This window comes from Rissa tridactyla, chromosome 6, assembly GCF_028500815.1.
Source record: "Rissa tridactyla isolate bRisTri1 chromosome 6, bRisTri1.patW.cur.20221130, whole genome shotgun sequence".
Taxonomy (NCBI): domain Eukaryota; kingdom Metazoa; phylum Chordata; class Aves; order Charadriiformes; family Laridae; genus Rissa; species Rissa tridactyla.
In genome coordinates this window covers 66808242-66828504 of record NC_071471.1, presented here as the reverse complement: position 1 = coordinate 66828504, position 20263 = coordinate 66808242, and the positions used below count along the sequence as shown (strand labels likewise).

The 20263-nt window shown below is 42.5% G+C and overlaps 1 protein-coding gene and 1 long non-coding RNA gene across 4 annotated transcripts in view; one reads left to right on the top strand and one right to left on the bottom strand.

Annotated features, from left to right (window-relative positions):
• GRK5 (G protein-coupled receptor kinase 5) overlaps window positions 1-19953 on the bottom strand; it is a 175794-nt gene extending 155841 nt beyond the window's left edge. Inside the window, exons 1-2 of one of the 2 annotated variants that reach the window (XM_054207357.1) lie at window positions 19824-19953; window positions 19661-19714 (exon numbers count right to left, since the gene is read on the bottom strand). Coding sequence is in view for 1 of the 2 variants with exons in the window: in XM_054207356.1 (XP_054063331.1) it covers window positions 16774-16825 (52 nt within the window). In the remaining variant the exon portion in view is untranslated. Of the gene's footprint in view, window positions 1-16773; window positions 17121-19660; window positions 19715-19823 lie in introns of those variants that run through there. The other variant, XM_054207356.1, reaches the window with a different exon arrangement.
• On the top strand, window positions 1569-9701 carry LOC128911864 (uncharacterized). Of its 2 annotated transcripts, none has more exons than XR_008467202.1 (4): window positions 1569-1695; window positions 1867-2333; window positions 7176-7424; window positions 8681-9701. It is a non-coding gene; the product is annotated as an uncharacterized LOC128911864 (long non-coding RNA). The 2 variants fall into 2 exon arrangements; XR_008467201.1 differs by having other exon boundaries at window positions 8669-9701.
• Window positions 19954-20263: the final 310 nt, after the last annotated feature.

The following is a 20263-nucleotide window of genomic DNA, read 5'->3' as shown; positions in this document are numbered from 1 at the left end:
TACACAGAAAATAAAACACACAGGCAGCTCTACAGCAAAACCTAACTGCATATTTTGTGTTTTCCACACAACAGAAACATCTGCATTAATACCCATTTTATTAGATCCTCGAGGTCAGATGCTTTACAGAATAAGGTCTGTCGTAGCAGAGATTTTGACCATGAAAGATAGGATAGTTAACTCAGATGTGCAAAGCAAACTAGTGGCAGACACCATTCTCCTGGTCTCTAGCCTCGTCTATTATGACTTACAAGAGGGGCGGGGGGAAATTCTTATATGCCAGTGCTGGGATGCACTACTCAAAATGGTGCTTGGTGGCCTGCTCCCACTCCAGTTTCAGTCTCCTGAGTCCTCCCCTCTTTCCAGGTGCAGGATTTACTCATGGTTAGAAAATTGCTCACCTTCTCACTGATCCCAGCCCCCTCTTAAACAGCTGCAGGTCCCTGCTACATCTCCCAGGCCTGGAAGTTTGTTCTCCAGAGGCTGCATGAAGGGGCCGTACCACCGAGACCTCTCGCTTTGCCCCTTCCCAGGCTGGCAGAGCCTCAGCTGCCAGGGAAGGGTGCCAAGCCTGCGCCAGAGAGTAGACGGCACTGTATGATTGTGGTGATGCAGCAAAGGGAATGCAGTTTCCACCGTTCACCCTGCCCAAAGCCTGGTTACAGCAGCCTCTCAGGAAGCTTCACTCAAACTTACAGCGGGCTGCAAACATTAAAACAACTAAAGGCTCTGGACAACCCCCACGCAGCTCAGTTTGCCTTGCAAAGTTTGCCAAGCAAAGCCAGGATGAAGAAAGAGGAGTTAGATCAATCTGATTAAATAGTTACCAGTGAAAAGACCATTTCCAAACAATTTCTAAGCAGAGCTCAGCTAGGCAGAGGAATAAGCCTCCGCAATATTAGAAAATACACAATATTATTATGTTTTCATGAAAAACATATAGAATAACACCACAGGCAGATGTAGATAGCTACAGATATGAACAATTATAAATGATAGCATGTTCACAGTCACGGGTCATGTCCTGGTGGAAATTCCCATCACTTCTCACTTTGTTGTAATGAGTGGTATATGGAATACCCCTGGCCAGAAAGAAAGGTGCTTGCCAACCAACACCGCTTCGTTTTTAAAAACAAGTTACAGTCAGAGCACAAATTACCATCAGGCCTGGTCCAGTTGTTACAGATTTTTGTCATGGAAGTCCAGTCATTTAAGTTTTAAATATCTAGATACTGGTCTGGTCAACTAAACTGACTCTTTTATAGGCAGGTTACTGTACAGAGATGAGTTCATGGATTCTTTTCTTTAATCTGAAAAGAGAGGTTTGGGAGTCGGCAAGAATGGTAAAAACAGTAAATAGAAAAGTTGGAGGAGAAAATTCAAAGAACCTACAGGCTTCACACAGTTCTATGGCTCTGGTTGTATCTATCTGCCCACTTCCCAAAGGAATAAAAAAAATATTTAGATTATATTAATACACTAAATACAAATATTTACATTTAGTGTTTTAAAGAACATCAAGAACATCAGGTACAAAAGACAAATAATACAGGGCTTCATAGAGAGCCCAGAGACTGAGAGTGGCCAAGGCTAACGCTTGTGCCAGTGCACGTCATCAGGTGCAGCCCAGGATGGAAAACTTGCAATGATCTTCATGTTATTCACAACTTCTAGCTTTCAATGCACTTCTTTCAGGTGAGTGCTCTATACCCAGTCTGTCCTACAACTGTATTTGTGATCTCTGTGCTTACCCCATTGATACAAAGCAACTACTAATATTCCTGTGGAAGCAGTAAGATGGGCCTTTGGCTTATTTGTCAAAAGTGAAAGGAGCTGGCACCCAAATATGTTTTCTTGTGCTTTCAGCTTAAAAAGAAAGACACTCACGGCCAGTGGGTCCAACAGAAAACGATGCTGATTTCGCTGTGTTCCATTAACTACAATTTAATACCATTGAGCTGGAATTGAGCCTTTGGCTCCTGCCCAAATTTTGAGGCTTCCTTCTTTTGAAAGAAAACAAATATACGCTTCATGCAGAAGATCAAGACAGTGGAATAAGGCAGGAACTGTTGGGAAGATCGCCACAAAGCTGCAGTAAGCCAAAGAAAGCTTCTCTCTGATACTGAAAAGAATGAATCAAAACTACAAGACCTGAGGTTATGAAAGAGAAGAGGAAAGTCGTTCCCCTTCCTTTAAGTCAAGGGAGAAATGCAGCATCAGACTAAGCCTTAAGCACAATCAACACTGGGGGGGGAAGGAAAAAAAAATAATAATCAGAAGATCTTGTTACTGACTCACACCAAGGAGTGCTTTCTAGACTGCAAAACCCTGAGGTAAGTAGGTAGAAAAGGAGAGGCACATCAGCTGTGGCTCCTTTTGTAATGGTTATTACTAACTGACTGCAGCAAATGTATCAAGCAGGGTTTGTGGTGTAGAAGATGGCTTAAAATGGAAGAGATTAATATTTCATACAGTAAAAGTATCATACAGATATTTCAAAGGATGGACAAAACACGCAAACAAAAATGCAACTGTGGCCACTTTTAAAATTTATTTTAAAATCTATTTAAGAGCTGAATTTGTACCTGCTGAATAGTGTCATGGAGAGTAGTGACATTACTCTCAGACTAAGACAAGGAGTATAAGATTCTAGTCCTAAAATTAATAGCTCTGTTTACAAGCTCTTTAAGATGCTGCCTATTTTTACACAGTGAATCATTACCCTTCTTTACAAAGTATATTTCATTAATCTTAGCAATGCACACAAATCTCAGCGGAGTTACTCTGCTTGCATACCAAATCTGAAGTTCTAAGTCTGAACTATTTGTCACAATATTCAACTTTAATAAAATCTGTATTTATTGGAAGATGCCATTTCCTCACATTCTCCCAAATCAAAACAACTGATTCCCGTCAAGCTGTTCCTCTCCCTTTTCCCCCTCCCCAGAGGAAAACCGTAAGACTTACAAAGAGCAAAATTCACTCCCTTGCAAAATTATGCAATCCTAAAAATTAGCTTTATCCTCCAGCTGAACTTCATCTACTAAGATCAAATGAAACTTCATCTGCAAGAAGATATTAGAGAAGTTAATACATCACTTCTGTTTTATAAAACACACATTCATTGTGATTTGCCATCAGCCCAGATTAAAAGATTCAATGGTAATAGTGCAGATCTTTGTTAGTGAAGAGAAGTGTCTGCAAATCGCATCCCATTTTTAATGAAACAAGCAAAACCTCCTTAAAAAAGATGGTCTTCCCACAATCATTTGCCGAAATTAGGTGCTAAGCTTATACAAAATATGTTTTTTTTCAAATTTATTTTTTTCCCCTACAAGCAGGCAATAGCCTGGGATGTGAAGCATTTACTTTCACTGATGAGCAATTGCTCAAATTGCCTCTGTCAACAAATCATTCACTTTACGGGACTAGTCACATCTGAAATGTATTTACCTGCTTTAGTGTTTATAGGAAGGCATCTTCAGCTTGCACCTGCACTAGCAGATTCACACAGGCAGCATAGCAGCCTTCTGTGCCTTCTCTTTCAAAATGCGACGCCGTATCCTAACACCTGAGCCATCACCTCGAGCAGGGAGATTAACAAAGGGCAGAGATCAAAGCTTTGCTGCCTGCTCTCCTCGGTATCTGGCCCTAGAAACATGCCAGACCTCTCACATTTGGCTGTTCCATGCACAGAATATACGTTTTAATATCCAGGGTTTCGTTCCCAATATTAATTCTTTCTCAACTCATTGTATCTAAAATCCAAAACATAAAAAGAAATCACTAAGTATTTTTGAAAACTTAGGCCCAAGACTCCAAACAAAAGCATGCTCTGTCCTCAACTTGTAAAATATTTCTGGGCTTCTAAACAAGCTTAACGCCTTCACACTGCTGGTAAATGTTTGCTTAAAAATATATTCAAACAATCCTCTTGCAAAGGATTTATAACATATAGACTGGAGCTTCGTTTTGGAAGGGTCATTTACATAGCACATCCATAAGTTTTAAAAAGCTGACTTCTATTTATTCTAAACTTTCCAATTACCAGTTTGTTTATAACAACCACCACAAGGAGGTCTTAGAGAGGTCACTCAAGAAATAATATATTTCTCTACCTACTTTCCCAACTATGCTCACGAAGCCAGAGTTTACTTCCTTGACTTGGCTCCACGAATAATCCCAGTGTCATGGTATTATTCAACCTGTAAACTGCTAATAGGCAAGAATAAACTACTAGCAACTTGAAATCATAGCGAGGTTAAACATTAGTGTTGCGCAGTCATATTATGCCATTATTTTTAGGCAACGTGTTTGCAGCGCAGACTGCCACAAAAGGGTTGCAAGCAGAGCATGGCTCGTACCTGTGGTACCCACATTGACAGTCACTTGAGGTGTCTAATATTTCTGATGTACAGGGGAAAAAAAAAGAAAAAAAAGAGAGATGTGTTCCCCATGAGAGCTGGAGGCAAAGAGCATCCCAAAAAAGGAAGAGAAAACAATATGCTGAATCCATCAAAGTTTGTTACTTCATAGACTTTTCACAGCCAAATAAACATTTTGCAGCTGGAGCTTTGCATGAGCCAGAATAACAAATGTCCTGAGACCTGCTAGAGATTTCAGATTAGGCTGCCTGATGAGAGAAGTTGATCCTGTGCATGTATGCGCAGACAAAAGTAAGTATTTAGTGTACAGGTCCTGAAGAATAATTACCTGAAAGCACCTTTCTTTTCTTTTTTTCTTCCCCCCCTCCCCGGGGATTGGCAGGGTTTGGGGGCAGGGTGGGAGATTAGGGTTGGGTTTATTTTTTTAAGCACGTGTTGGACAGTGGCCTACTGGCACGTATCATGCTCTTCTGCGGCATTAGAAGTGATTGCTGACCTTACAACAGCTTCAGGTGGTCAGAGATTTGATGGGTAAATTCAAGCAGTGCCTGTTTTAACAGTGTTCACCTGGGACCTTGTCTTTCAGGCCCTGGTGCAACCCTGATTTTTTTTTTGCCAATCCTCAGATGTCACAGGGATGGCTCCTTCGAATACTGCCATCAGCTGGCAAATTCCAACATTTCTCATTCACAGGTTTTTGCTTTTCTTCTCCACCTCTGGAACAAGTTGGCTGTAGTCAAAGCTGCTCGCGCAGGTGGCTTCTGACACTTTTGAACAGTGGGGATTTTTTGGCATTGAGTTACACCAAAAATTCTTAAGAAAATAAACTGTTTCTGGAGAGGAGACCCTGTTGTGAGTCAGCAGCAGTTGACAAGATGAGAAATCAGGGATAAAAATTTGATAGTGGAGTGAGGCTGCTAGTGGGGTGCCACTGAGATCTGCGGTAGGACTCGGGCTACTCAGTGTATTCATAAACGGTCTGGAAAAAGAGATAAATAGCAAGATGACATTTGCTGCCAAGATGAATTTCTTCAGGACAGTTGTAACAAACAGCCTGCGAAGAGCTGCAGGAGTATGTTGCGGTATTGGATCACTTAAGAGTTCAGGGGGAAAAAAAAAAGAAAAAAAAAAGGGAGATTAAATTCTACGTCAGACAGCACAGTGTTCCAGGTGAAAGAAAATGACTCTTGCTATGCACACCAAGCGATGGGCTCTAAATTAAACACTGCAGCTCAGGAGACAAATTCCTGAGGTTGTTGTCAGTAGGCCTAGTAATGAATACTTAAGACAGTGGGGGGGGGGGGGGAAGCAAACAAACATCAAGTTAAGTTTGTTACAAGAACAAAGTATGAAGCGGTCAGCATCACTGTGCCACTGCGCATAGTGCAAACACGTGCGTGTAGTTTTGGTCACCCATTTCAAAATGGATACAGAATTAGAACATGCAAAGGGACAGAGATGATAGACTTGGGCCTTTCCATCTGGAGAAAGACTACTAAGGGGATGTGATAAAGGGTTATAAAATCATGAATGACCTAATAGAAATCAGGGTAGAAGCAATGAAATCAACATGTGAAAGAAACAATCTAAGAAACAAACCACAATGGAGTTGTTTGATTGATTTGCAGATACTTCCCTTTCTTTCCCCTTTGAGACACTTCCACATCTTCACAATGACTGCTTTCTGAGGTTACCAAAACCTGTCATGCATCAACTGAGCGTCCCTCATGAAGTACACATGTGGAGAAGTTTGCATTCTTGATGGAACTCATTGCCACAGGAAGCTGCTCAGGCCAAAATTACAAGTGTGGTCAAAAAGGGATGGAATAAATTCATAAAGGATAGATCCCTCTATTAAACACCATAGGGCAAAGCCACCTTCTGCTCAGACTTGGGGATGGATCATTCTATCCATGCCTTTCCATAGGCACCTGCTGCTATTCAGTGTCAGTCAATAACACGTGGAAAGAAGGAACTTTACTCCAAACACTTTTCTGTTCTATTACCAGCTCTCCAAACCTAGAGCTCAGGTTTGTTTTTTTTTTTTAAATTCCTGAACCATTCCTATGTCTCTCATTGAGCAAATAGTAAAAGGAGATGCACACTAAACGCACAAGGCTTCCAGGAAAGGTGTACTGTAACCTTGAGAGAAGCTTACATCATATGTAAGTCATCTGGATAATTCTTCCTGAAACTCAGCTGCTGGTGAAATAAACAAAGCACAAACTTCCCCAGATGTGTGCTTCATGAGGAATTCTCAGTCAATGTATGATTTATAACTTGGCATCCTCAGAAACACAAAATCATGATTCAGAGATGAAATGTAGATGTGGAATTGCTATGGAGGGAGACAGAAAGGGTTTATTCATAAATTAGTCCAAACTCCTGTATTTGTAAGCTTTTTCACTACTTCCAAATGTGGCACTGGACAACTATTCTTCCTTTAACAGTAAGAGGATTATGGCTGAGTGTTCAGATTCTCTTAATTTTCCGTATTTGTTAACCAAATAAAATTTCCCATGCAAAACTTGCAGGGTGAGCAATTGCATTTTTGCACCATGTTTCTCAATAAAAGAGGAAAGGTAGGTTGTCCCATTGGGCTTCTGCTGGAGAAAGGTTTGCCATGCAAGTAGCAAGATCACCCCTACAGAAAGCAACCCTATTGATTATCACTAAAATTGGTAGTGAGATGTTATCCCATTTATCACTATCATGTTTATCGCATGCTGATCACTAAAATTTCTCCTGCTTATCACGTACTTACGACTAAAATTTTTCCTGCTGGACCAGAGGCAACCAACTTCAAGGAGATCCAGAGGACCAAAAAGATAATAAAAAAGAAATCTGTAACAACCAAAACTAAAGATGGAAAAAGGAGGTACACAGGCTGAATGGAATTCCCAATCTAACCTCCATCCCCAGTAAGAAACAAAACCAAACCTATTAGGGAGCAGGAAGGAAAGCAACGGGAAGATGAAATCAGCAGAAACACAAGACAAAATAGAACGTCAAGGATTGAACAGCACCAATGTGAAATACGTATGTATAACTTCCGCATATATTTTGGCAAACTTGGCTGAATGATGATTTAGCCCAGCATTCATTGTTACCAACTCATCTGCATGTTAAAGATGTCAGTCCCCTTGTGCTGTCTACAGGGGTTTTTGACAGAAGCGTCACTGAGGACTCATCGGTGTTGTTTTCACTTGGCATCACTGACATCTTCCCTTTGTTTCTGAATCTCCTCTTCGTCCAGCTGCACTTCTCTCTTTTTTTTTTTTTTTGACTTTTTTCACAAGATGAGATTCTCCACCAGTGCCTTCTGCAGATGCTGCCAAATGAATGCAACTGTAACGTCACAGAGTTTCTCCATTCTGGCAGGCAGTCCCTTTCCTGAGACAAACTAGATGGCTAGATAAAACTGAGGGAGCGAGCTCATTCAGGCAGAGTCTAAAGCTTTCATTGGGGGAAAAAAAAAAAAAAAAAAGACCTTCTATAGAATTATGAAGGTCTCCCATAACATATGGGGAGGGGAGAAGAACAATTTCAGTAATTTTTAGATAAGAGCCTTGTCACACAGACTAAACACTGACCAAAGAACAACGAAGGATAACACACAACAGAAAATACATCAAGAAAGAGAATACATACAATATGTCCAGTAAACTGACAATTAATCCCACCTAATTAAATATGCTTTAAACAGTACATCAAAGACTTCTCAAATTCAAAGGTGGTGTCAGAAACAGAGGTGCAGGAAAATAAACTAGAAAGATTAGAAAAGTGGGAAGAATAAGATATGGGAATTTCAGTCTAGAAAAAATTAGACTACTGCAACAGGGAGAGGAAGCAAAACCATCCAAATTTATTCACTGGGAGAATGATGCTAGGAAAAAGGGAATAGTCCAGGAGCATTGGGAGCTAGTAAACAGCATACTAGAAGTCACCGTGTGCATACTAGAGACTGGCTCTGAGTAGTTAAGCAAAAGAGGTACTGTACTGAAAATAAGGTAATTTCTAGAACTTGTAATATAACCTCAGCCTACCAGGAAAAAGCCGGGCTCATAGTGAAATCATGCATTCAATGGGACCCAAGAGAACACTCAACCAATGCAAAAAATAGCTGCTACTGCTGCTTATTAACTGCCTCTTTGGCATCTTCAGGGCAACAGGGAACTCCATAAGCAACCTCACTGATGGAAACTAGAAACTATTCAGAAATACCCTGTTCGGTGCTATCTCTGCCCCAGGGCCCCTCTCCATCTGACCAGCGATTATTTCAGCTAATTTTTTAGGTGAGCCAGAGTGAGGAGTGGATTCAGACTGCCTGCACGACCCACTCTGTCCCCAGGCACACCTCCTCAGAACCCACTGCCGGGAGAGAACTTGTCCTAAGGACTGACTGCACGCAATTTGAGGTGGGCCCTGCAAGCCAACAAGCTAGATGGAAGAAAGAACAAAACCTGCTGAACTTGGCAAGATTATAACTGATGGGAAACAGAAAGTACCTGGAGAATGAAAACTGTAGAAAAGGGATTACATGAGTAAGGAGCAGGAAGTAAGGAATATTTAATTAGAACAATCAAGATTTCCTGGGATTGCAAAAAAAAAAACCAAAACACCAAAACCAAACAACCTCAAGAGAAAGAGGTAAAGAGGTCCCATAACCTGAGTCATTTTTATACCAAAACTGTTTAAAACTTTTTTAAAAGTGCATGGAGGACAACGGACCAAATGACATAGCAGGCCTTTCCTGATGGCTGCAAATGGTTTGTTCACTTCAGTTTTATCGGTGCAGTTTTACTGACTTGAACAGCATCACAGCAATGAGGACTGACTGATCCCTGAGGTCCCAGCCTTGCAGACCACGCACAAACAAGCTGCATTTTCAATCCCCAGGAAGTCCAAGGGACTACTCATGCATAGTAAGCGGACTTCTACATGCTGGAAGTGATGGATATACAAATTTTTCAGACTTCATTGTGCCACTGAGAAGTTATCTGTGAATAACTATTTTCACCCTACAGCACAGACAGCCGCCCTTCCTTCATTAATATTATTTGCATTATTCACTCCCAGGTCCAAATTGAGTCTCAAGTACTTGTGTGTATTTCTCCTCCTTTTAGCCTGCCCTTCATTCCTGAATAAATGCTTGTGACAGTTTCTTCAACTATATCTGAAGAGACATTGTATGAACTAGAAGCAGCGGAGCCAGTTCCACAGACTTCGCAGCCTCATCCATCTTCCCCCTTACCTATGTTTTGTTCCATCCTTTCATTTTAACTGGCAATCCTATGGATTATTTTTTTAAATGAAATAAAATACCCATCATCTATGCAATATTTTCTTCAGAATGTTTACTTTAATTTTGGTTTCCCTGCCTAATCTTTCTCACAAAGTAGTATGCATTCTCAAATCCTCCTAGCAAAATAATTACAAAGATAATCCAGCTGAGTGTAATCAAACTGCAGGGTTCTTTATTTTCCTGGCCTTTTAATTTAATTTCACATCCTGTGGTCTTAAAGAAATATTAGGATTACATCATCTTGTTATTGTTTAGATTATGTGCCTGTAGAAATAAGAAGCAATCAACTCTCTTCTTACCCACTGCCACACAGAAAACTCATACAGCTTATAGAATATTTTTGAAATAGAGACCCAGGGGAAGATCTTATAGATGAGCACGAGTTAGATCCTTAGCTACCATTTTCATTGACAAAAAAAAAGAGAAACGGATGGAAAGGTAGTATTTCCTATCCAGTTGTAAAGGAAGAGGAACCCTTATTTATTTGGTGGGTTTTGACTAATATTTTATGAAGTCAGTAACTGCTTGGATAAAATAATTTGCTTTTAAACTTTTTCAATGCACCAGTATGGATTCTGATGTGATTTTGTGGATATTTTACCCATGGAAATAATCCCATTGACTTTAGCACCACCACTTGCACTTGAATTAGAGCTTCAGTAGCTTTCTTTGGATCAATACAAACCAGAAGTCATTCACAGAGTAGCGCTGGCATAAAAATAGTGTAGGAGAAGAATCAGCTACATGCCTAAATACATAAGTCAACCAAGCAATAAAAATACAACTTTTGTCTCTACACATGCAAGAGGACCCTGCCTACATCCTAGCAGTCAGCTTTGAGTTTTATGAGGACCAGAGCACATCTGTATTAATAAGTCTGAACACACGATCAGGGCTTCAGACCCTTCACTGCAAGCATCAAAGTCCTCAGCACTCAGATGTTCATCTTTTCAGTTGGGGAAAGAGAAATCATTAGCAGATCTTAGTTAGCAAAGCAGTACCTGGAAAGGGAACGCATCTTCCAAGAAGTAAGACTGAAATGACGCAGGGGTGGGTTTTTTGGGTTCTTTTCAATAGTAACCTATTGTACTGTCTGCAAGTATAGAAGAAAAAGGAAGCAAGGTCAACCACTGAACGGGTATAACACACCCCCAGGGCCTAGAAACAGCAGAGACAGAGCTGGGGCATTCCTTTTTAGCTGTTTCTTCTTTATTGCCTTCAAAATGGGGCAGCGCACACATCACACAGGTGACAAAGGCATGGATACATGCAGTAGGACCCATCTCAGGGCAAGACCATGGTTGAAGCTTTCATTCTGGAGCTGCTTATCACAAAGACACGTGTTAGTTTGGTTCAAATGCTGCTGGCCTGGTAACACTCTCAATAGAACATCCCTAAAAACCACCTCTTTCAGATATTTTTGCCTAAATTATCTCAGAATAGTTAATACAGAAATCTACATATAGTCAAAAATCATGCCTATGTCTTGGCTAAATACTGAAAATTCTTTTCTGAATGGACAATTTCAGTGACACTAAGTTAAAGCCTTCTCAGAAAAGGAATATATTGATAATGAATACAGGCAATCTCTTCCTAGATTTATGATTTTGCACTTGAGAAAAGCAATCACATGAGATTAATGGAGCAAAGGTAAGTAGCCCTATTCAAACGTCCATAGTTAACGTTTGTTCTAGAAGTTTTACTAGTTAATAGCTTCTATGTGTTAATAACCTGAGAGATCATGACAGCTCAGTCCTCAATATTCTTTAAAGTGTTTACAAACCCAACAAACTAGATGATAGCAATTAGGCTATAAAAAAAAATAAAAGTCACAGTTCCACAGCAACACCACACACAAAGGGGCATAGTCCTCTCTCGTCAGTAAAGAAGTTTGGGTGGAAGAGCTCTTGGTTTCTCCAGCATTGCCACATGCCAAGACCTGCTGCCCATGATTGCAATCTGGTGTAGTCAGCAACAAGGGAAAACTCCCGAAGAACAGAATGCCCACCAAGGGCACAGCTACAGCAACTCTAACTTGCTCTGCATCAGCCTTGCTACAAAAAACAACACATGGAAAGAGGATTTCAAGCCAGTTCTACACAGGCAGACACACAAACTTGCTCTAAGCCAGGTATGGCAACAGAAATAACTCCCTTCTGTAAAAGGGGATCTTTAGTCATTCAGACTTAAACATGCTTTTCACAAAGGCCTGAAGACTCCTATTTTCTGAATTTCCTTGATTAGAATATAATGAAATATTCTGGACTCTTTGGGATTTTTATTTTTTTTCCAGAAAGAAACAGTTACAGGCTTGAAAAGGAACCTCATTTTTTTAAACTACTGGTTAAAAGCACCCTGTTGCATGCGAAGTAATGGCTGATTCTGTTCTTGGAATTTTTATATTTTTTTTTAAGTTATTGCAGTGGTGAAGAGCTTCTGTTGAACTCCAAAAAGAAAACTAAACTGAGTCACTGCATGCAAGCTTCCTCCACTTATAGAGACAACACTTCCCTTACAAAGTGCTTTATTTTTATATCAAGGGATACAGGACAGGACCTTAGATTCTGCATTCAAAGCACCAGTTAATGAGTTGCTAAAGTTAAGTTGCAATAATCATATTCTCCATGGGGTTTTGGCTGTCGCTATAGTCACCTTTTTTTTCCTTCAAAATATGCTTTTCATTGTTCTACTGCCCTTTTTCCAATTGCTCGGCAGCCAAGTTCTTGGAAAGCAATCGCGCTTCTTGTTTAGGATTTATTGCTAGTCTTTTGCCAATAAGGACATGCACAAATCTCTCCTGTGATCATCCTGCAAAAGCAAGCTAAAAATACAGCAATTTATGACCAGGCACATTTCACATGTTATATGGCATCAGTGTGCACTCATCAAAAAATTCTGAGATATAGAAAAGAAGGTCGCCCCTTTTGGCTAGGCCCATCAAAGGCTCTGCTTGGGTGCCATAAATAAGCTTATTTTAGAATCTCAGTCTACCTAAAGAAAAAACAAAAACAAGCAGCATTTGTGTTATGTTTTAGTGGTTGAAAGTTTTTTTCCTTTTACCAGGTTTACATGGCAAGCTTTGCACATTACCCCACGTCTGAGAAAAATAATAGTTTATCTTCCAAATTAGCTGTTTTAAAAACTGATAACCACGATGAATAATTTAGTTCTCACTAAAACTTTAAAGTGGCAGGAATTGCCTTTGAACACTATAGTGGGAATTTGGTTTTGAAATGTGTTTCAGGTTGTGAGAAAGCTCACGTGCACAGAAGCAGCTGGTAACAGGAGGGAAGACTGCTCTCATGGCTAGGAAGGAATGGATCATGATAAAAAGTATCTAGGCAATCATGATGCCTTGGTCATGCTTATCTGACCACATTGTTTGTTTTTCATACAAACATTATAATTTAATCATCAGCCTCTTTGAAGGACTTGTCTTTTATTAGCTTATTGCTTTTGACAGGCGGGGGTAGATTCATGGCTGTATGGATGTGCTTTAAAGCTTCTCTGGGTTGGGGCTGTTAAAGTTCCTCTGAAACGCTGGGTGACTCAGTCCTCGGTCTCTCCTGGACCCCTCTGTTGGCTCCTTGGTTCTGATGATGTCCTCTGTCAAACAACTTTAAATTGGGAAAATTAATTGGGATTGATTCACCAACCTGGACTTGCTGCTAGCAGCATGATGTATCTCCATTAGTAATGGCTAGATGATTCTGTGGTTCAGACATGATTGTTCTGAGACTCAGAAACAAGAAGGCTAATGAAAAGATCCAGATAAATGTTTCACCACCTCATAATTTGGGGTTCTTACTCAACCTGAAATGACTGCAATTGTTATTATTTTGCTTTTCTTTTTATGATTCTCATCTTTCTTGTCTTCCCTTCCCTGCTTATTCTTTTCCTCAGGCAATACGAGATGGTCCCAAATACCTATTTAGTTCCTAATAATTAAACCAGATGTATTTTCTACTCAGTCCTAAAAGAGACCAGCGATTTGTGAAATGGGATTGTGCATCCAAGAAATGAGAAATGATAGCTGAGGAAACAGCGTAAATTTATTCCTAATAAATTATAAATGAACTTCCAAATACAATAAAACTCTCTTTGTTACGTGTTCAGACTGGCAGACTTCTGAGTATAACAAGCAACTTATGTGTAATTTTGTGTCAAAAACTTCATATTCTGCAAAAAAAGATGAAGATTTCCGGAAATTTATTCTTTGCTCAAAATTATTCAGTGAAATACATTTTCACCTATGTGAACTGCATTTACTCTTTCTGTCGCTCTAATAAGATTACTCATGTATCACATGGTATCAGTTAATTCTGGGTGTGCTTCTCATTGTAATCATCAGGATTTGAGCGCAAGTATTTGTATAACAACTATAAAACTCGCTCCCTGGTATTTCAGCTAAAAAGTTCACTTTGCATCGGGGTTGCTTTAGTGCAACTTTGTCACAAAGGAACTTCCACAAGGGACAACAGAAAAAAAACAGTCCCAAGGCCAAAGCAAATGAGTTGCAAAATTTAAACCAATATTTGCTAGAAAATATTTGCGGTGGTCACTCAGCCTTACTTCCGAGTCCCCTACAAAAGTCCTCACCGCTGGACTTAACGTTGCAGGTCTACCTAAGCCTCCCTTCAAAACTAATCTGAAATTTCCCTTTTGCTACTGATACTGGGTTTGTGTTCCCCTGGCAATTGTGATGAAACTTCTGCTTTTTCTAACATCTGCAGTGTGGATCCCATCATTTTCCTTCTTCTGACATTAAGTACCACATTGCAGGCACCAACCTCCACATAATTGAGCTAATACAGCTTTTACTTTTGACTTAACAAGTGGAAATACACACGCATGTACTTGGCTTTGGCTATGCATTCACCCAGCTAAATCTACTGATGGAATCTGCAGGACGTGGAACAAACTTATTTTTAAATACCATAATCCTCAATGTATTCATTTGCTTTTACTCTTGGTCTTCTATATGCTGTCCGTCTTCTTCATCTGCAATGACATCCACCTACGTTACTCCTTGCAAATTTTAAAAACACTTTACTCGCAGCAGCTCGCAATGACAACTAAAAATGTTGAAACATACACAATACAGACATAATACTTGTGGCTCTGATGTCAGGTACATAACTTGTCCTTCGTTCTTAATTTCAAAAAGTTTCACACCCCCTCCAAAAAAGCTTTCAAAATAAATAAGCACCAGGCCTCAAAAACGTGTTGTTGGAGCTTCATCCATGATTAAAAGAAAAGTTGCAATCTAGTTTGGAGTAAATCTTGATAAAGTTCTGCCATTGGGATTATAGTTTACAGCTTGTTTAATATGACTTTAATACAATAAAACAACATTACTGTTACCATCTTGCTGAAGATGGTAGAAAAAGACCATAAAACTGAGTGGCACATTTAAAATTACTTGCAAAATACTGGTTCTCCAAAAACAGCACACAATAACTGTAATTAATACCAGTCTTTTAAAGTATTCCTAAAGTCTACTGAAATCTAAACCAGCGCTGTATTGCTGGTAGCAACAACTGCATCCAAAACAACATTACAAATGACAACAGAAAATAAAAATTCTCCATCAGAAGTCAGAAAGTTATAATTCACTGATCTGCTGAATGGAATAATACCTTTGCCCTTATTATTTATAGAGCTTTTTTGGGAGGATCTCAGGACTTTACTCTTTATCTAAGCCTCACAAGTTCAACAGCCCATGAGTTATATAAACATTATTTTACAATTTGAACCATTTTCCCAGCAAAAGAATCACTCCAGGGAAGGACTACTTGAATGATTTCTTTCACAAGACTAATATTGCTTTACTCGTACTCCCATAGCTTCAGAGTGACCAAAGCTGAAGTCCACACCAGCGGTCCCCGGCCTCACCAACAGGCAATTCTAGGCACTTCAGAAAACAGTGGGGGAAAAAGGCTGCAGGCTGTACCACACCTGAAAACGCCCTGTCTAGCAAGTGTTTTCAGGGAATAGAAGTTTGAATAAAGGCTTGAAAAAATGTCTTATTTCAAACAATAAGCAAATAAATAAATACATATATAAAACCGGGTTGCAACAGGCAGAAAAGGATCACATCTTGGCAGTGATGCTGCAACCGTGAGACGTGTTGCTTGTGCGTGGCGCTCATCCCCCAGGCGGGGGGGATGCTCCGGATGGCCGGGGTCTCCGCGGGGAGCCCCCGGCCCCGCCGTGGGCAGCGCCCGGCTCCGCGCCCGCGGTGCGGTGCCCTCCCTCGGGCACGCACCGAGAGAGGGAAACACCTCCCTTCCCGGAGGGGGTGGAGGGAAAGCCCTGCGAGCCCGATCTGCCGGCGGTATCGGGGTTTGCGGGTTCTTGAGGACGGAGATGCCCAAGAGAGCCCCGCGGCATCCCAGCGTATTTTCACCGCGCCGAGCAGCGGCTGCTCCGTGCCGGCGGCACCAGCATCACCCGGGGCACAGCGGGGGCAGCCCCGGGTTCAGCCAGCCCCCGCGCCTCTCCGGGGCACCGGCAGCCCGGGGGCTGAGCCCCCGGTCCTTCTGCCCGGCTCCGGCTGGGGACAAACAGACTCTCAACAATGGGCATGTTTGCAGCAACATGATATCACCTAATAACGCCGAATAAGGCAATGACTGTACGTTGTAGCGATACGATCCTGCCGGTCTCACCACACGGCGCGGAAAGCTATTTGCAGATTTGCTAAGCCCTTTTGAATGAATGCATCTGCAGCTGACCTTTAACAATAGACGCTGAAATAGCACAATCTGTGGGACCAGATTTGAGGGGGGGGATAAGGGGGGGGGGGGCGGGAAGGGGGAAGGAAGAGATGGGCGAATATTGTAATCTCTGCAATCTCATTCACTTCCTTTCCCAAACCCCCGTACACAGAGGGGAAAGCGATATTTTCCTTTTCACCGGGGCTGAAAAGAGCCGTTTCCAAAGCCGGCTCGGCCACATGGCACCGGGACCGGCGCGCAGCCCCGCCGGTACCCGCCCGCACCCCCGCGGTCATCGCTCCGCGGAGGGGCGACTGCGACAAGGATGCTCTTAGCCTTCCCTCCCCTCCCGCCGCTCTCTCACCTTCCCTGGCTTTCAACAAGACGGTGTTGGCAACGATGTTTTCCAGCTCCATTGACGAGCTCGGGCAGCGTAGGCAGGCAGCGGCACTGCAGCAGGACGTCACTCCCGAGGTGCGGAGTCTCCGGGCGACCACCCGCCTCCTGCCCCTAGCCCGCTATCCCCCCATGCATGATCCCTGCCTTCCTCCCGTCTTCTCCGCGCTTTCCCCCCCCCCCCGCCCCGAGCGGAGGCGGCGCTCTCCGCGCTGTCTTGCTCCCGCCGCGCCTCGCCCCGCTACTCCATCCTCCCCCCGGTGGTTTGAGGGCTCGGGAGCTCCTGCCTCCCTCCCCCGGGGGTGTGGCACGGCGGAGCGGTCCCGCAGCCCCGCGCAGGCGCCATCCCCGCCGGCTCCGCGGGGCCGGGCACGCCGGGACCTGTAGTCCTGGGGCGGCCCTACAAGCGTGCAGCCTTCCTCCGCGGAGGGACGGCGGGGAGCCCCTGCCCAGGAGAGGGCGGGGGGAGATGAGGGGTGGCCGGCGGGGAGGAGCGGGGGGGCCCGCGGAGCGATGCGCGGAGCAGCCCTGGTACCGGGCGCCACCCCGCGGCAGCGGCCCCGGGCCGGGGACCCCGGGGCTGGAGGCACGGGCTTCTCGGCTTGCTGGGGATCTTAAAAGTCGCCGAAGGAGGTACCGAAGGAGGTACCCAAGGAGGGAATCGCGTCTGCTCTGCCGCACCATTATTTCACCCCGATAAGTGGTTGTGTGAGACATCACCCACTTGTGGAAAGTTTGTGAATTTTAAGCGCTGGGTTCCAACATAAATTGTGTTCTGGCTATACAGGAGAGATGCTCCTGTCAGCATGATCCTCATTTTCCTGGCAACAGGGTAGATCGATTCAGCAGGTCAGGCAAAGAAAGAGGAATAAAACCGACCCATTAACTCTCACTAACACTTTTCCCCCATCTGCATTTGCATTGATTAAATCCACATGAAGCAAATCAAATTAACATGCACCTTCTTGTAAGCGGAGCATAGATGCTACTTTTTCTTTTTTCTTCTTTTTCTATTGTACCAATCATATTTCTTTCTACAGCAGAAATGACCTGCAGACTGCCTAGAACACATTTTCTCAACATAAGAAATAAATGAGAAATGAATTTAATGGATAATACCTTGGGCATTAGGATGAAGTGGCTATAATGCCTTTTTTACCCGATTAAGTGTCAAGGGTTAGAACTTTGAAAGTCATTGTGTGTAGCAGGTGGCACCGCTACGTACAATATTCCATGTCCTCTCTCCTATTGCTTCAGAAAATGTTCAGCCTCTGGAAACACTGCCATATTGTGGCTACTTTCTTTGTAATGCCAAGTTCTATATAGCAGCAGTGTCTGTAAGTACCGGAAGATTTTTCTCTGATTAAATAATTCTTAAGGGAAAAATTGCTTCCTGGAAACCAGAGCCTTAGCATAGAGATGAGGCTCCTAAGGAGTGTCTGCCCTGCTTGTTGTTTGACCACTTCTGTGCAAGGACTAATGCTCACTTGTAAACAGAGCAAATTATGCTTAGGTTGTAAGTGCACTGCACATCCCTGGCCAGCTTCTCACTAATGGTCATCACAAGGACAACACCAGCATCAAAACGTGGCTGATGTTGGAAGACAAAGTTACGCCTTTTTTTACATATGTTTTTAATGCTACAAGCAACCTCTCTCTTCAAAGGAAAAATGGAAAGACGTGCCTCAGTCCCCATTTTCTGAATCAGCAGTCGCTGCAGCAGCCATCACAACTTCTGCGGACAGCAATGGGGTATCAGTGCGCTTCCCACATCCCAGGGTCAGGCTGTTCAGGGGGGAGGGATTTACCTTCACGGGAGACTCCACAGCAAGCACTGACTGTGCTTGGTGTGTAACTTTTATATAGGTGCCAGAACGAAAAGGGCGGGTCTTGAACATCTTGAGTTGCACTTGGAAATCAGCATGTGAACCTCAGGGCTCTACTGCTCCTCTTCTATCTAATATCCTTTACCTAATATCTATATGTAGCTCTAGATACTCAAGTGGTAGGCACACAGTCATCCACAGTGTCACTCTGTGGGACTCCACCATGCTGATGTTGTCCTGTATACTTTGTGAACGTTTATTTAATTCTTGAATGGGTAATTAGATTTATCAAAAGAGTTAAAACAGATCTATACGGTGTTCGGAAATCCCATGGAGCTACCTAGTGTTCATGAACGGCGCAGGTCTGAAGCACTTCACATTCCTGGCAACCAAAGGCATAGTTACATAGTCCCTTCGGAAAGAGGGGCAGCAATCGAACGGAGTGTTGTACTGCTGCCAGAGTGGTTATTTCAACTAAGCTGGATGACTTTGCATGAAAATGGACTACGAGCAGTCCCATAACTTAAATGTGGCTGGGTGCAGGGAGTGGAAAACTGAGCTCTGCCACAGGACTGCTGAGATTCTGCAATAACATGTTTGTCTTAGTTACACATCTACGCGGAGAGCAGCAATTCTGACTTCATGTTTACCAGTAACAACAATGGAGCAGGTTTTTTTATAATTCTTACAGTATTTAACAAAATAAAACTCATTTCCCATAAATTTGAGTCAATGTGGCACAGTGGGACATGGAAGGAGGTGTGTTCACTAGCACAATGCCCTACTGTGAAAAGAAAAATCAAGACAATCAGTCTTCACTGCATCTCTCTTTTCTACTAGTTTTTTAAGCCTGAATATACCACTGGTACATGACAAGGGTCTGCGTGAGTGCAGGCCTCATATGGATGGCCCCTTTCATGGATGTGGCTCCCCATGGATTACCAGAGCAAGTGCCACTGCACAGACCTACTTGCCTTAAAGTCCACCAGCTGGTCTTTGCAAAACCCACTGCAGCATTTGGATTCTTACCTCATGACTTCTTCATAGCTGTCAGTATCTTCATTTTTGTGTCACCTGGAACACCTGGTCCACAAAAACAACAAAAATAAAAAATATTAGGAAGAGGTAGATTTATTTATATCCATTTCCTCTTGTGACAAAACAGTCCTTTAATTTCAAGGTATGTCCACACCTGACTTAATGGAGCAGTCAGGTTCTTTGTGAGTGAAGGAGAAAGAGGAGACATGCGAGTCTGTTCCACTGCTTATCTTATTCTAGTCACTGTTGTAAACTCTGGTGCTGAAATACCCAAGCATGGACTCAAGGACAGGGTGGCAGGGAAGGAACACGGGTCTTTTTTACTGGCCTAGAGATCCTGATTCAGTGCTTGCTGTGAGAAAAGGGAATATTAGTCTGAATCATATGCATAAGCAACCAATTTTGGAAGGGGGAAAAAAAAAAAGGAGCGGCTACCAAAAAAACAGTTAAACTCTGAAAAATGTGCTTTCTAAGGTGCTTAATGTATTTTTTAAATAAAACATTTTCATCTCAAGTCATTCAGGAAAGGCTCAGAAAAAAACCTTTTTGAGTGCTGAACATCAGGGTAATGCAGGGCTGGCAGCCATCTTTCCT